This window comes from Choloepus didactylus, chromosome 11 (genome assembly GCF_015220235.1).
Source record: "Choloepus didactylus isolate mChoDid1 chromosome 11, mChoDid1.pri, whole genome shotgun sequence".
Lineage (NCBI taxonomy): Eukaryota > Metazoa > Chordata > Mammalia > Pilosa > Megalonychidae > Choloepus > Choloepus didactylus.
The window spans coordinates 86,143,156-86,159,586 of record NC_051317.1 but is presented as its reverse complement, the minus strand read 5'-3'; the positions used below and the strand labels follow the sequence as shown (position 1 = coordinate 86,159,586).

At 39.0% G+C, this 16,431-nt stretch overlaps 1 protein-coding gene across 2 annotated transcripts in view; it reads left to right on the top strand.

Moving 5' to 3' along the window:
- The window catches only part of ELOVL7 (ELOVL fatty acid elongase 7), an 87,086-nt gene that overhangs the window by 38,684 nt on the left and 31,971 nt on the right, over positions 1 to 16,431 (top strand). For both annotated transcript variants that reach the window (XM_037798728.1, XM_037798727.1), the window contains exon 2: positions 15,074 to 15,171. In XM_037798728.1, the coding sequence (XP_037654656.1) occupies positions 15,108 to 15,171 (64 nt within the window). In that variant the 5' untranslated portion in view covers positions 15,074 to 15,107. The remainder of the gene's footprint in view (positions 1 to 15,073; positions 15,172 to 16,431) is intronic.

Sequence of the window (16,431 nt, the reverse complement as noted above, 5' to 3'; positions counted from 1 at the left end):
TTATGTAAAGATTCAGTATTCATGATCCTTTGTTAAATCCTGTCTTGTCTGTTGCTATCCCTTCCTCTCATTTAGTCTCTTCCTCAATCTTCAGGGCCATCTAATGATGCCTAGGGATGTCAGTGACCACCCTAACTTGTTCCTGTTGAAAAGGGGTGTCAACATTATGGGGAAAGGAGATGCATCTGGTTGATATTCTTGGAGAGGCTGTTACCTCTGGGTGTTGGTGCTTATCTGGCATAGGAACACTTTGGGGGATTTAAGTTTCTAAAAAGTAAACTTAGTGAGTGCAACTTGTATAGAGTCTCAGAGAGGGATCTAGGTATTTCAGAACTACTGTTGTTTAGGGCTTGGCATACTGTCTGCTCTGGATTTTATCACTTCTTCTGACAGAACCAAGTCTGATTGGTCCGGGTGGTCACTCTTGTCTGCAGGCTGCTATTCTCTCCTCAGATTTACTCATCTCCGTTTCTAGAATCTTTCCACATCTTGAGGCTGCCTGAGGGCAGGTGTTCTGTCTTTAACCTGCTATCCCCTACTGCCTTGCACTGAGCTTTATACCTATTGGTTATTTGAACAGTTCCCTATTTGCTCTAATGTTTCTCTGACTCTTCTCTTAACTGCCATGTCTCTCCAATATAGAATGCTGAGTTGGGACCAAAGACTTGGGAAGGATATAGATTGCTGCTGCTGAGACTGGGAGGCACCTTGTTAACACTGGAGTAATAGGCACAATAAATAGCACAATGTTTAGCATTGTACTAAAGACTTCACATGAATTGTATTTCCTGGAGGGGCCTATTGCTAATACCATTGTCTTCCAGGACTTCTTCATTTCTAATAAGTTGTCATGTTAACATATTGAGGTTGTTAAGTGAACTTCTAAACTAATGTTTGACTGCCTTTTTTGCTCAAACTCAAGAATCTTGATTATGCTGTAGTGCTTGAGCCAAACAGAAAAGCAGTCTGAGTTAGTCAGGTGGATTATGCATATATAGCATTATCTTTACATCACAGAGGCAGCCAATTCTTAATAGGTCCCTTCCATTCTCCCATTATGGGAAAGTGAAGATGTGAAAACCAAGATGAAATAATGATGTAGTAAGGAATGGAAGGAATGGTAAAGATATTTGTTTTGAGGTCTGGCTTGACATGGAAATTTCAAACTGTTCCATTGTTCCAAATAGGAATTTTGTACATTTTTAAGTGTTAACTCCCCAATCCCTAGCCCCTCCCTGCCCCTAGTAACCTATATTCTAGATTCGGACTATGAGTTTGCTTATTCTAATTATTTCATATCAGTGAGCTCGTACAATATTTGTCCTTTGGTATCTGGCTTATTTCACTTAATACAATGTCTTCAAGGTTCATCCATGTTGTCACATGTATCAGGACTTCATTCCTTTTTAAGCTGAATAATATTCCATTGTCTGTATATACCACATTTTGTTTATCCATTCATCAGTTGATGAACACTTGGGTTGCTTCTGTCTTTTGGCAATTGTGAATAATGCTGCTATGAACATTGATGTGCAAATATCCGTTCAAGTCCCTGCTTTCAATTCTTTTGGGTATATACCTTAGTGAGTCTCCTGCATCATATGGTAATTCTATACTTAACATTCTGAGGAGCTGTCAAACTGCCTTCCACAGCAGCTGCACCATTTTACATTCTCACCAGCAATGAATGAGTGTCCCCATTTCTCTGCATCCTCTCTCAATATACTTATAATTTTGTTTTTTTTTTTTTAAATAATAGCCATCCTAGTGGGTGTGAAATGGTATCTCATTGTGGTTTTCATTTGCATTCCCCTGTTGGTAATGATGTTGAGCATCTTTCCATGTGCTTTCTGGCCATTTGTATGTCTTCTTTAGAGAGATGTCTGTTCAAGTCTTGCCCATTTTTGAATTGGGTTGTTTGTCTTTTTGTTGTTGGGTTCGAGGATTTCTTTATATATTCTGGATATTAATCCTTTATTGGATATGTGAATTCCAAATATTTTCTTCCATGGTTTAAGTTGCCCTTTTACTTCCATGATAAATGCCTTTGAGGAACAGAAATTTTCTAGTTTGATGAGGTCCCATTTATCTAATTTTTCTATTGTTGCTTGTGCTTTGGGTGTAAAGTCTAAAACCCATTGCCTACACAAGGACCTGAAGATGCTTCCCTACATTTTCTTCTAGGAGTTTGATAGTTCTGGCTCTTGTACTTAGGTCCTTGATCCATTATCAGTTGATTTTTGTATAAGATGTGAGGTAGGTTTCCTCCTCCTTTCTTTTGCAAATGGAGATCAGGTTTTCCCAGCACCTGAAGAGACTGTTCTTTCCCAATTGAGTAGTCTTTGCCCCCTCATCAAAATTAGTTGGCCATAAATGTGATGGTTGATTTCTGAACACTTAGTTCGATTCCACTGGTCTATATGTCTGTCCTTTTGCCAGTACTGTGCTATTTTGATTACTGTAAAAGTTTTAAGATTTGGAAGTGTGAGCCCTCCAACTTCATTCTTCTTTTTCAATATGGAATTGGTTATTCGGAACCCCTTAGCACTTCATAAAAATTTGATGATTGGCTTTTCCATTTCTGCAAAGAAGATTGTTGGAATTTGTATTGGGATTGCATTGAATTTGTAAATCTTTTTGGGTAGAATTGACATCTTAACAATAGTCTTCCAGTCCATGAACACAGAATGCTCTTTCATTTACTATGTCTTCTTTGATTTCTTTTGGCAATGTTTTATAGTTTTCGGCATACAAGTCCTTTACTTTATTGGTTAGATTTATTCCTAGATATCTGACTCTTCTAGTTGCTATTCTGAATGCAATTTTCTTTTGGTTTTTTCTTCTGATTGTTAATTGCTTGTGTATATAAACGCTATTGATTTGGGGGTGTTGCTCTTATACCCCACTACTTTGCTGAGCCATTTATTAGCTCTAGAAATTTTACTGTGGATCTTTCAGGATTTTCTGTATATAGGATCATGTCACCTGCAAATAGGGAATGTCTTACTTCTTCCTGTTCAATTTGGATGCTTTTTATTTCTTTTTCTTGCATAATTTCTCTAGCAAGAACTTCCAGTACATTGTTGAATAATACTGGTGACAGTGGGCATCCTTGTCTTGTTCCTAATCTTAGAGGGAAAGCTTTCAGTCTCTCACCATTAGGTATGATGTTAGCTTTGGGTTTTTCATATATGCTCTTTCTCATGTTGAGAAAGTTTTCTTCAATTCCTAGTGTTCTAAATATTTTTTATCAAGAAAGTGTACTGGATTTTGTCAAATGCCTTTTCTATAGTAATTGAGGTGATCATGTGGGTTTTACTCTTTATGTGTTAGTGTTGTGCATTACATTAATTGATTTTCTTATGTTGGACCATCATTGCCTATGGTACAAATCCCACTTGATTATCATGTATAATTCTTTAATGTACCGTTGGATATAAAAATTCTTGGCTAGCAGTTGTTTTCTTTCAGCACTTCAAGTATTTCAGCCCATTGCCTTCTTGCCTCCATGGTTTCTGAAGAGAAATTGGCACACAATCTAATTGGGATTCCCTCGTACAAAACATGTTGCTGTTCTCATGCAGCTTTCACAGCTTCTCCTTGTCCTTTGCATTCAACAGTGTCATCAGTATATGATGGAGGGTATTTTTCTTCATGTTTGTCCTATCTGGTGGTCTGTGGGCTTCTTGGATGTGCACATTCAGGTCTTTTGCTAAGTTTGGGAAGTTCTCTGTCCTTATTTCTTTGAATATTCCTTCTGCCCCTTTATCTCTTTCTTCTTCTGGGACTCCCATAATGTGTATTTTGGCATGCTTGATGGTGTCCCAGATGTGTCTTAGACTATTTTCACTTTTTAAATTCTTTTATCTTTCTGCTTCACAGCCTGACTCATTTCAGTTGTCATATCTTGAGTTCACTGATTCTTTCTTCTGCCAGCTTCAATCTGCTGTTGAAATTCTCCTGGGAATTTTTCCTTTCAGCTATTATAGTCTTGAACTCCAGTAATTCTGTTTGGTTCCTCTTTATTAGTTCTCTCATTTACTAAGATTCTCATATTGCTCATTCATTTTTTTCATGATTTCCTTTAGTTCTTTCTCTGTATTTACCTTCATCTGCTTGAACATTTTTTTTTTTCTGGTTTAATGTCAGAGCTTTTACATTAGCATAAACATGACCATTTTTACATTAATTATAATCAGAGTAAGTGGTCATATGGATGCGTTTTGCCTGTGAACACAAACATGGGAACCAGTTTTACTTGCATGACAGGGGATGGCTACAGTCTCTTGACCTGAGGCTCAATCTATGTGGGGATGGTGTTCCCCTTGTTTGATGACTGTCCTCTCGTGAGGGCGGTTGAGAGGCCCAGCTGCCGCGGGGCGGGGTGTCCTGGCGAAGGCGTCACCCTATGGAGCGTGTGTTCTTGGGTAGCCTCTTCATGTGAGTGTGTCAGATAGGGAGCACACAACCAGGGGTGTTAACAATGTCCTAGTGGCGTTATGGTTACCAGTGGCTGGTGGAGCAAATGACACATAAATGGCAGCTGTTATTTTTTATTAGGGTATAATTACCACGTAGTGAAATGTGCCCATTTCAGTGTACAGATCAGAGAATTCTGACAAATGCACACAGCAACACATCCACCATCACAATGAGGATATTGATTGGTTCCAACACCAAAATATTCCCCCAGGTCCCTTTGGAGTCTACAACCGTCCTGCAAACTCCTGATGACCAATGCTATCATATCATCTTTGTACACTTTCGTCTTTGCAAAAACATCATTTAGGTGGAATCATAGAGCATGCTGTCTTCTGAGTACATCTGTTTTCACTTAGCACCATGAGTTTGAGACTCATCCATGCTGCTGTGTGTATCACTAGCTCATTCATTTTTTAATGGCTTAATTGAGATGTAATGCATATGTCACACAATCCATTCTTTTCGAGTGTGTAATTCAGCAGTTTTTAGTATAGTCACAGGGTTGGGCAACCGTCATCACTCTAATTCCAGAATGTTTTCATCATCCCCAAAAGAAACCCCTTACCCCTTAGCAGTCACTCCCCATTCATTCTCCCTCCCTTCCCTAATTCTCTCTGTATATGGATTTTCCTATTCTGAACACTTCACATTAATGGAATCATATAAGTAGTCTTTTGTGTCTGGCTTCTTTCACTGAGCATCATGTCTTCAAGGTTCATCCATGTTGTAGCCTCTATCAGTATTTCGTTCCTTTTTATTGCTGAGTAATATTCCATTTCATGGATGTACAGTATTTTGTTTATTCATTCATCTGTTGATGGACATTTGGGTTGTTGTCAAGTTTTGGCTATTATGAGAAATGGTAAGTTTTCATATCTCTTGAGTAGATACCGAGGAGTCTGATTGCTAGGTCATATTGTAACTTTGTGTTTAGCCATTTGTTGCAATGCCAAACTGTTTTCCATAGTAGCTGTACCATTTTACATTCCCATCAGCAGTTTATAAGAGTTCCAATTTCTCTATATCCTTGTAAAAATTTATTGTCCATCTTTTTGATTCTAACCATCCTAGTGGATGTAAAGTGGTAGCTCATTGTGGTTTTGAAGTGCATTTCCCTGATGGTTAATGATGGTGAGCACCTTTTCATGTGCTTATTGGCCATTTGTGTATCTTCCTTGGAGAAACATTTATCAAGTCCTTTGCCAATTTTAAATTGGGTTTTTTTGTTGTTGTTGGGTTGCAAGAGCTCTTTACATATCCTGGATACTAGTCCATTATCAATATATGATTTGCAAATATTTTCTCCCATTCTGTGGGGTGTCTTTTCACTTTTTTGAAAGTGTTCTTGGAAGCATAAGTTTTAAATTTTGATGAAGTCCAATTTGAGGTCATTCATTTTTATTGCTGACTAGTATTTCAGTGTAGGGATGTACCATAGTTGGTTTATCCATTTGCCTCATTGGTCCCTCCTTGACAGGCATAGGTGAACACACAAGTGTATTTGTCCCCTGGGCCCACCCTCTGGGAGAACGAATGCACAATGCCCCAGGTCCTCACATCAAATGTCACCATTGTGGGCTCAGACATCACTTCCGCTGGCCTCAGCGCCAGGGCGCCAGGATCAGAAGCTAACACTACTGCCATTCCTCTTCCCACTGGGCTACACCATCTTGGGATCGAGTTCACCAGGCAGGAGCCTGCTTGAACATTTCTAAGATCATTTTTTTTTTCAAGTTTTGGTGCAGTATGTCCACAGTCTGATCTTCTTTGTTGTTCTTTGGACTTTTGTCCTCTTTATTTGGATGGGCCATCATTTCCTGTTATCTTGTGTATTTTAATATTTTAAAATGCTAACTCTGGGATTTATTCCTTGAGGTGTCTGTTTCTTGATTTTGTAACCAGCTGGTGATAAGGCAGAGGTTTTCTTGAGTGTCAGCTCTCCTATCAGGAAGGTCTGCCCAAAGCAAATGCAAAGTGCAAGATCCTCCTTGTCTTTTCTGGACCTGTGTCTTGTCCTGGTCTTGTGCTTGTTAATTGCTTTGGAGTCCCCTTTATTTAGCAAGATGCAAACCTTCCTCTCCTGGGTATTTAAACTGGCAAGACTTTGTCCCAGCTATCTGCTTCAATAGTTTCTTGCACTCTGTTCCTTACACTAAAGCTGCTTTGCCTGGAGGGCAAATTTTGGTAGGTGCGGCATGCTGGAGACCAGTTTTCCATGTTAGTTTTTCCCAGCTGGAACAAGGCCAGGAACCCACAAAGAGGGTAGAGACGGGCTCCAAGCTACCCTGTGGAAGGGATCAGGAAGGGTGCCAGGAGCTTCTTCAACAGCTCCCCAAAGCTATGCTCTCTTGACCTGCTTAGCAAATGCAGCCCTGAGGAAGCGGTTGGAACAATGACCACCCTCTGACCTGTTTCCCCAGTGATCAGCTATCAGCTGTGTCCATCCCTGATCTTAGGGGAGAGGATTTTTATGTCCTTTGCTGTCACCAGCAAACTAGCCAGGGGTTGGACCCCATGGTGGCCTGCTCCAAGTGGAGGGTGGGTGCCAGTAACTGCTATGCGGAGAGAGCACTTTACTAGTGCCATTTACTAGTCTTTATTGCAATTTACCAGCCTCTTCCTCCCGCTCTTGCCTGGAAGCCATGCAGGGTTCTGCTGGCCATTGGAGTTTCAAAGCAGTTGCATCAGACAGTTCCTGTTTGTTTAATAGTTGTGCTGGTGAAAGGACTGAACCTTTGAGCTTTCTATTCCACCATCTTCCCACAATCCTTTGCACCTTGTTTCCATCTGTATGCGTCTTTCATTTTCTGCAGACTTTCTGCAATACTCCCATGCCTAGAGAGGGTGCTGAAAGTCCTGCTGCTGCTCTTGCAACATGCCAGAGCAAGGAAAGCTTCAGCTGCCTAAGGCCCCATTGGCCACCTGTCCCAAATCTATCCAGGAAATAGGGCTTGACCCCCTCCTGCTCATAGTTCCTATAATCCTACCTGACAGTTCTCCAAGGCTTATTGCCCTTCTCTCTGGGATCTGCACTAGTTGCTTTTTTTGTGCTAGGAGGCTGGAATCTCAGAGGTTTCCTCCAAAATCTCTCGCCTTTGTGCTGGAATTCTTCTGTTTCCCTAAGTACCCAAGCTTTTTTAACTCAAAAGCTAGGAAAAAATATTCTGCTATTTTTTTTCAGGGCAAGAGCACAACCTAGCTATTAAATATAGAGAAAGGGGGTCTGGTGATAAAAAAATCTGAGGAAAAACTGAATATGTATATATGAAACATCAAAACAAAACACAATTCTATATGGTAGATGCAATGGGCATATATTTTTGCCTGTACATACATAGTGATTAACAAATTTGAAAATTTCTCATTTGAGATAATTTTTCCTTGAGTGTATTACATATTCTAGAATCATTTGTTTTTGATTGTAGTTAATAATATATGATAAATATAAAAAGGATTTAAACTAATATGCTGGAATGCATGCCTCTAAATGAGTATTTCCTCCAAAATAGTCACCTCGGGCTACTGTGTATTTATTCCACTAATATCACCATAATATTGCCATAGCCCTAAAAATTTCTGTATTTGTTCCTTTGGAATTGCCCTTATTTTACAAATCACAATTTGTAAAAGCCAGTAGTAATTACTTTCCCATTAAACTCAGCTCTCCCACCTCACTGTTAAAAGGTATAGCCTCACTTAATCCACTTACCTTTGAAACATTCATAACTTTCAATTAGTTATGAACAGGATTTTTAGAAGCAGTGGACAATTTTTTTCCCCTCAAAGCCATTTAAGTGAAATTGTGAAAAATTCTGAAGTAGCTTTGTAAAGAAAAGCTTAAAAATTATTTTGAAAAATAGCTGCACCATTGAAATAAATGTAAAATTGCCTTAGTGATTACTCTGAAGCAGACTAGTCTTATTTGGGTGAATAAATATTGGTAGGTTCCATTAAGCCAGTTATTTTGCCCCCCAGGCATTTGGGAATGTCGGGAGACATATTTGTTGTCTCAACTGGAGGAGAAGGTGCTCTTGTCATCTATCTAGTGGGTAGAGGCTAAACATTCTGCAATACATAGGTCAGCTGCCCCCCAAAACAGAATTATCCAGCCTAAAATGTCACTAGTGCTGAGGTTAAGAAATCTTGCTTTTTTTTTTAAATGCAATTTTATTGTGATGTATTCACACACCATACAATCCATCCAAGATGTACAGTCAGGGGCTCACAGTATCATCACATAGTTGTACATTCATCACCATGATCAATTTTAGAACATTTTCTTTACTCCGGAAGGGAAATCTTGCTTTAAATAGACATTTATTACTTATATTTATCCCTTACATTTTAGTATTCTTGAAAGTTTTTGATTCCCTTACCTTTGCCTCAGTCTTAACCTAATCATTGGAATGGAACAAACTTGAACACCCAGATCTTTCTGTCCAGCATTCAGGCTCATGACCTCTTTGAGGCTTTCTTTCTGCTTAAACATAGAGGGTATAGAGTGGAAGGGGGGAAACAGACAGGGAGGGGAAAACAGAAAACTCAAGGATTAATACCTAGGTAGAAATTCCTTAGAAATCTTTGAATTCTTACTTAAAAATTTATTTCTTATCTCAGGGTTTTTTCCCTTCTCAAGAGAGTAGGAGCTGACTCCATCTGCACTCTGATTTCTCAGAGTCATAACACATAGAGAATAGCACATTGTGCAATACTTTCACCTGGGCACCCTGGGCACTGTGGTCCAACTGCTCCATTCTGTCTCACTGCTGGAGTACCCCTGTCCCTTGCTAATGATTCCAGCTTGGCTGCTTTTTCTTTTTGCTTTCCAGACTGCCTCTGCTCTCTGCCCTTGCAAACCCTTCTTCATTTGAGGGCATGTTTCCCTTATCAGTTATGCAATGAGCAATTATTATTTCTGTAGAATAGTTTCATTTGTCCTCTCAATTCTTTTGTCCCTTACTTTGTTCAAGGGTAATGTTCCAGACCACCCCAATAATGAAGCTGGACATGACTTTCCACTGGAAGGTCAGTTGGTTTGTTCTTCCCCTACAGTCTCCAGGTACACAGCAGAGCTCCATCCCTATGCTGGTGCCTTTCTGTAGCTTATTTCAATTTATGTGTCCCTGAGTAGCATCTGTGGCTAGCCAGTTCTATTCTTGCAGGTTTTTCCCTGATGTCTGATTCTCAAAGTAGAGCTCAGTGGGGATCCTAGGCCTCCCAAACATCAAAAGAGATAGGGAAAACCATATGGTTCTGTTCCTGGATCATTGGCTTACCCTAGCAAAGCCATATGCTGATTCTACCACTCCTTTCCCTCAGGGAGAGCATTCCCAACATGTTTTTCAGGATTTGGAAAAATCTCTACATTCGAGGATTCACTCAGAAATAGTTGGCCATGGCTTTAGATTTCTGGGCTTCTGACAAGTACCTCCCACTGCAGGGAACTCTAAGGTTCTCTTCTTATCTGAGTGAATTCCAGCAGGAAATTTTCCCAGAGGAGCTCTGCCTTTGATTACTCTTAGGACAGACTTCAACAGAATGGTTGAAGTGATCAGATGCCTCAAGCACCCTCTCCATATTTTGGTATATGTATGCATGCTGCTCTAACTTAGGCAGATGTGGTTCTGAATGGTCTCCAGGTAAGTCATCCTGTGGGAAGGGCCTTCTTCTGTATGCAGCAGGCATATTCCTTATATTTTGACCTGACTTGCTTAATTTGGGACCAAAGATGCTACTCTGGGCAGATTAAATCCTTTTTTTTTTTACCAAATGATCCAGTCACTGGGTGCTACTCTCAAAAACAAGAAGAGGAGTTCATGGAGCAGTTGCAGGTGTTGGGCAACAAAGTACCAGTTTCAGTACCTCATCAAAGAGCTCTTGTTTACTCTAATCCAGCCATACATTATTTGAGGCCTTTGGAGGCAGCTGACCTTTGACAAGAGGCCTGTGCTGTTTCCCTGTGGCAGCTCCCTTGTTTCTTCCACCCTTAAAAGAGGTTGTGGTGATTTGTCTACTGCCTTACAGTTAAAGGTAGCTCCAAATTCTGGGCCACTTTCTCAGGATTACCTCCCTCTTGACCCCTTTCATGTCTTTGTTGCTGAGCACTGATCCAAAACAAACGCTAAAATTATAGTCATGTAAAATGATGATATAAACACTATTTTGTGTAGTCTTGTTCCTTCTTTATCACCATAATGAGCTCCAGGATTTGGATATTATGCAGTTAATTAGCAGCTCTTTAAAGTGGGCTTGTAGGCACCTCTTTTCATACACTCAAGTCCTTTGTGAGTCCTCCCAAAAGAACAAGGACCACTTTCTCCTGTCCTGTGCTACTCACTTTGAAAGTAGTCTACATCCCCTTAGCCATAGGATAAGTTATTACCCTGGTTTGGAGTTTCGTTTTTTAGTCTCTGCTTTCATTTGCTGAATATAAAGAGTCTGCCAAATCAAAGCTCTCAGGCTTTCGTGTCCCCAGGGCTCTGTGGATGCTACTCCAAAACCCAGATCTTATTCCTCTTCTTTATCTGGATCTTATCATAGTCATAAGCACATCATTCTGGTACTTGATGCCTGCTTGCTTAGGACAGTGTTGAGCTAGCGCTTTAAAATGCTGGAGTTCAGTCCAAACTGTGCCATCTCTCCTCATGCCTCCCAGGTCTGGAAAAACAACAGTGGCAGTCCACTGTTTACTCCAATGATTGCCAGTCTTTTTCTGGGAAATTGTAGATATGGGGTACATTTCTGCACTTAAACAACATAACTCCAACCCCTCTAACATTTGCATTGAAAAGTAGAGTGGTTACTTGTCAGAGAACCATCTAAATTTGGAAGTCACTTGGGACTCAATGTCTGGGGCCTCCCATCCCTAGCCCCTCACCACTGGTGCTGTTTGACAGGAGTCAGTTCTGGCAGGCCTAATGTTTGTAGTCCATCAAGCCCTCCAAGAAGCTGGGCCTAAATTCTCTTCCTGGTAATAGTCAGTCTACAGGGCTTTGAATCCCCCACAACAGCAAGTGAGATATGCCATGACCCCTAACCCAGCAATCAGCTCTTGGGGGCTATTTCATAAGGCCTGTAAAGCTGCCATTAAAGCTTTTTATATGTTTTATATATTTTGATAGCATCTCATAGGCACCAGTCCCTCAGACTCTCCAAGGTATGCTTTGCCTTTAGTTTTCTCTTCCTTCCTTTCTGCCACCATTTTTAATAAGAAAAATTGGATGGGTCCCTGTACTCTACCTGACTGAACTTACAGCAAAGCATTTCACTTAGGATATTCCCAAACTTGATCCATTTATATTTCCAGAGTCTTATGGTCCTCTGGCCCAGGGCCTTCTCCATCAGGGTCCTCTTGTTTATGTGGCTTTCTCTTTATGTGTCTGAATTTCATTCTCTTATAAAGGACTCCAGTAAGAGGAATAACACCCACCCTGAATGAGGTGGGTCACATCTCAACCTAAGACCCTACTCACCAAAAGATCCTGCTTGCAATGGGCCCACACTCACAGAAATGGATTAATTTTAAGAACATACTTTTCTGGGGTACATACAGCTTCACAGTATCATAAGAGGTAACCCCACCACATGCCTTACAGAATTAGAATCTTTACACAACATATTTCAGCAGTTTACTTATGAGAATAGTGATTTGGGGTCAGTTATATCAGTGGTTAAGATGGAGGAGAAAGTTGCTTTTAGCATGGTCTAACACACTTGTACCTAGACGGTTGGAAAACAGCAAGGGAAGAATGATATGTAATCTATGACATACTGGTTCTTAAAATGAATGCAGGCAAGTTTTCTCTAGATTTTTTCCATAAACTACCATTTAGCCATACTAAGGTATGAGTTTGGCCAGGTGTTTTCCAATTAAATTGGCACAACTTATCTCTAAAAATGGTAATGGCTGACTTTTATTGGATGTTCACTATTTATCAGATTCTGTGCTGCAAACCTTACAAATATATTATTTCATATGGTCCTCGAAACAAACCTATGAGTTAGTTCGTTTTCTCTCAGTGGACTGTGGAATTCACATTTCACAGATTAGGAAGTTGAGCTTCAATGTTGCCTAGAATCACACAGTTATTTAGTGGTGGGATTCCTACCAAGTTCTCGGTGACCTAGAGCCCCTGCTCATAACCCCACGTGATGCCTTTGCTATAGAAATGACCCACAGGAAAACAAGTGTCCAGGCTAATTCTGGCAAGACACTGGCATCACCATAGTCAGTCTTGAGTCTGAACTCAGCTTGAGGACACAGGATGTGTCAAATCAGAGACCATGTTGAGATGCCTCCCTGGACTTCCAGAGATTCTGTGGTGGTGGTGGGGTGAGGGGAACTGACCCTTGAAGAATTAAGATAAAATCCGCATTTTATATGTGGATGGTTAACTACAGATGCTCTGGCAAAGGTGCAACTGATTCTATCCTTACTCTTTTTCTTTAACATATTTTAATTCCTTATTTTTAGATAGGTAATATATTTAAATGAGTCAAAAACCAAACAGTCTTCCTTCCACCCCTTCATCCAAGTTTGCACCCCATTCCTTTTCAATAGGTGTCCTTTCAGAGTTCCTTTTATGAAAAAATGTAAATAAATGTGAATCTATATTCTTGTGCCTTTCCTCCTTTTCTCTCTAAGTGGAAGTTATTTTTTAATTCGTACCTTCCTTTTTTTTCACAATAGAGATTTATCTTGGAAATCTTTCCATATCAGCTTCCTCATTCTTGTTTACAATGGCATAATATTTCATGATGTGGATGTATTATCATTTATTAACCAGCCCTCTATTAATAGACATTTGAGTTTCCAGTCTTTTGTGATATTACTAATATAAGGAATAACCTTGCATATGTCATTCTGCATATGTGTAAGTCTATTTATAGTATAAATTCCCAGAAGTGGATTGCTGGGTAAAAAAAATATGCATTTACAATTTTGACTGATATCGACAAATTTGTCCTCACTAAGGGTTATACTAATGTGCCCTCCCACCAGCAGTGTTGGAGGCGAGATTGTTTCCCCAACGAGGTCAACAGTTTTTTTTTACTTTAGCCCACCTGATCAATGAAAAATGTTTGGACTTTAGCCCATCTGATAGATAAAAAGTATTGCAGATTTCTGACTATGAGTAAAGTTAAGCAATTTTTCATATGTGTAAGAGCCATTTGTATTTCCTTTTCTGTGAACTTTGCCTATTTTTCTCTTGGCTTATAGTCTTTTTCTAATTAATCTCTGGGAACTCTCATATATTAGGGAGAGTGACTTTTTGTCTGTGATACAAATTGCAGATATTTTTTCCTGTTTGTCATTTGGCTTTTTACATTTTTTTTCCCCTTGATTTTCATTGACTTAAATTTGTTAATATTCTTTTTCATATCTTCTGGATTTTAAATGATAGAAAGGCCTTTCACATGGTGAGGTTATAAAAGTGCTCTGTGTTGTCATAGCATACTTTCATGGTTGTATTTATCTTATTTAAAGCTCTGATCCATTTGGAGCTTGCATTCATTTATAGTATAAAGTCTGTATCCAACTTTTTTTTTTTTTTCAGATGACTGTCAAATTGTAGCACACTATTTATTGAATAACTGCTGGTAATTCAGTGCCTACTGTTGTGAAATGCCACATTTATCCTATACCATATGTCTTTGAATCAAGTACACCATTTTTATAAGACACACAGTTATTTCATATCCCCAAAAGAAAGAAAAAGCATTATAAGTTAACTTTGACATACTATCAATTTGTAATGCATATCCTGACTTTAGAGCTGTTAAGATGTGGGAAAGTATACATCTTAGAATTCTGAAGTACAGTTCTAAGTTTCCAAATATATTTGGTGTATTTCTGGACTTTCTATTCTATTTCACTGATGCGTCTCTTCATGTGCCAGTGCCATGAAAAAACAGTAGTTTTAATTATTGAAGATGTGTAATCTTTTTAAACATATGATAGTACTAATTTCCCCTCAATGGTTTCTCTCTTTTTTTTTTTTCCCCAGAGTTTTCCCAACATCTGACCAGAAAAATTGGTCAGAAAGCTGATTTCTAAAACTTAGCTCTAGGCAGCTTCTCCATGGGCTCTTGTAGATCTTCTTTCCTTCTTCTTTCTGCCTCTTTCCCACTTAAATTATAAAAACTTGCACATAGAAGACCTGAAGATCAGCTCTGAGTCTGGGATCCAAGTAACCTCTCTGAAAATTTGTCTATCTTTTCAACCTTCTTCTGCTGGGTTTTTACTTGAGCATTGCCGTGCAGTCCTTTCCAGATCTGTGTTGTCACCATCAAATAGAAGAGCTTCTGTGAAAATTCTTAGAGTCATTTGCTCCTTCTGTACCTTGTGTATGGAATTGCTGCCTTTTTCAGTAAAGTACTCAGTGTCCCTAGACACTGATGGAAAAATCTGAAATGCTTGCAACTGCATCAGAGTTTAATGTGGTCCACTAATGTATTTACCCTGAGTAAAACTTTGTTGTTTTGCCACTTACTCCTATTGACTTTTTAGCATTTTTAATATTGTATTACTAGAAGCTTGACTTTATTTATATTTCTAGATCATAAAAGTCTCTTTTTTTTTTAATTGAAGAACCTGTTATAAGAGTCAGTAAATCCAGTGGAAAATGGCCTTCAGTGATCTTACATCGAGGACTGTGCGTCTTTACGATAACTGGATCAAAGGTGCCGGTGAGTAACCAAATTTCCTAATTGAGGTTCATCCTTCCTTTTTATGTCAGATTCCCATTGAAACAGAATCATAGAGTTTGCAATTTAACACTCCCTCTTAGACACCTCAAATATTGATTTTTATTACTAGGTAATGAGGAGGGAATATCAAGGATTTCATTGTAGATATGTCCTAAATTAGAGCTCTACAGATGTTCATTAAAATGTTTATAAAAGTGAAAATAGCCTAAGTATCCAGTGAGGGAAATTGGTTAATAAATGATAGCACATTCCAGTTCAGTGACCATTACTAGTGATTTTGGAGGGATGGTACTCTTAGGCTTGCTTCTGCCCTGATGCTCCTAAGGAAAATAACAGTTGCTGCCAACGGTAGCTCTTTCCTTGGGGATTCTTGATTGGGAGGGGCTGCACCACTCTTACCTCCAGGGATGTATCGGAAAGGGCAGACAGCGTTTGCTTGGGAAAGGGAAATTCTTGAGTGATTCTTAAATGCCTGCCTCTCCCCCTGCCCATATAAAAAAATAACAAAATCAGTGTTATAGAACATTTAATGACATAGCAGGAAGCTTTAAAAAATGTTGAATTAAACAGGTTGTAAAACCTTACATAAAAAATGATCTTCTTTTGTGTGTGTTAGCAGTTATCTCTAGATGATAGGATTGTGGGTAGGTTTTATTTGCTTATCTGTCTATATTTTTTACCACAACAAATATGTGTTGCTTTTATAATTATAAAAAATAGTTTAAGAAATGTTAACAAAGGCAGAACTTTTCAGAGCTGAAATGAACTTTAGACGTCATCAAAGCTAACACCTCATTTTAAAATTAAAGAAACTGAGTCCCAGAGATGTGACCTTACCACAATCATGATTAGTTGATGGCAGAAAAGACTAGAACCTGTGTTTTCTGATTATGATTAGTATTCTGGTATTTAGAATTTGACTTATTTACACATACTCACTACCATTGCCACTTTAGATTAGTTCTTATCAACGAGAAATCATGTGCTCACCAAATTCAGGAGGTAAAAGTACTTCCTCTTGGCACCTATCACAATTGGAATTATATTCCAATTTACAGTGATTTCAGCAAAAATACACTGTTTTATGATTCGTATCTTTCTCAGTAGACTGCTAAAGACCAATTTTAATTCACTGAAAAAGGCCTAACAGTTTTGCCCTGGAGAATGCCTAGGATCTTTTTTAGTATCTCATGAATAGACAAGCTTCAATCAAAGAGGAGAGTGACTATTAGTGTATTT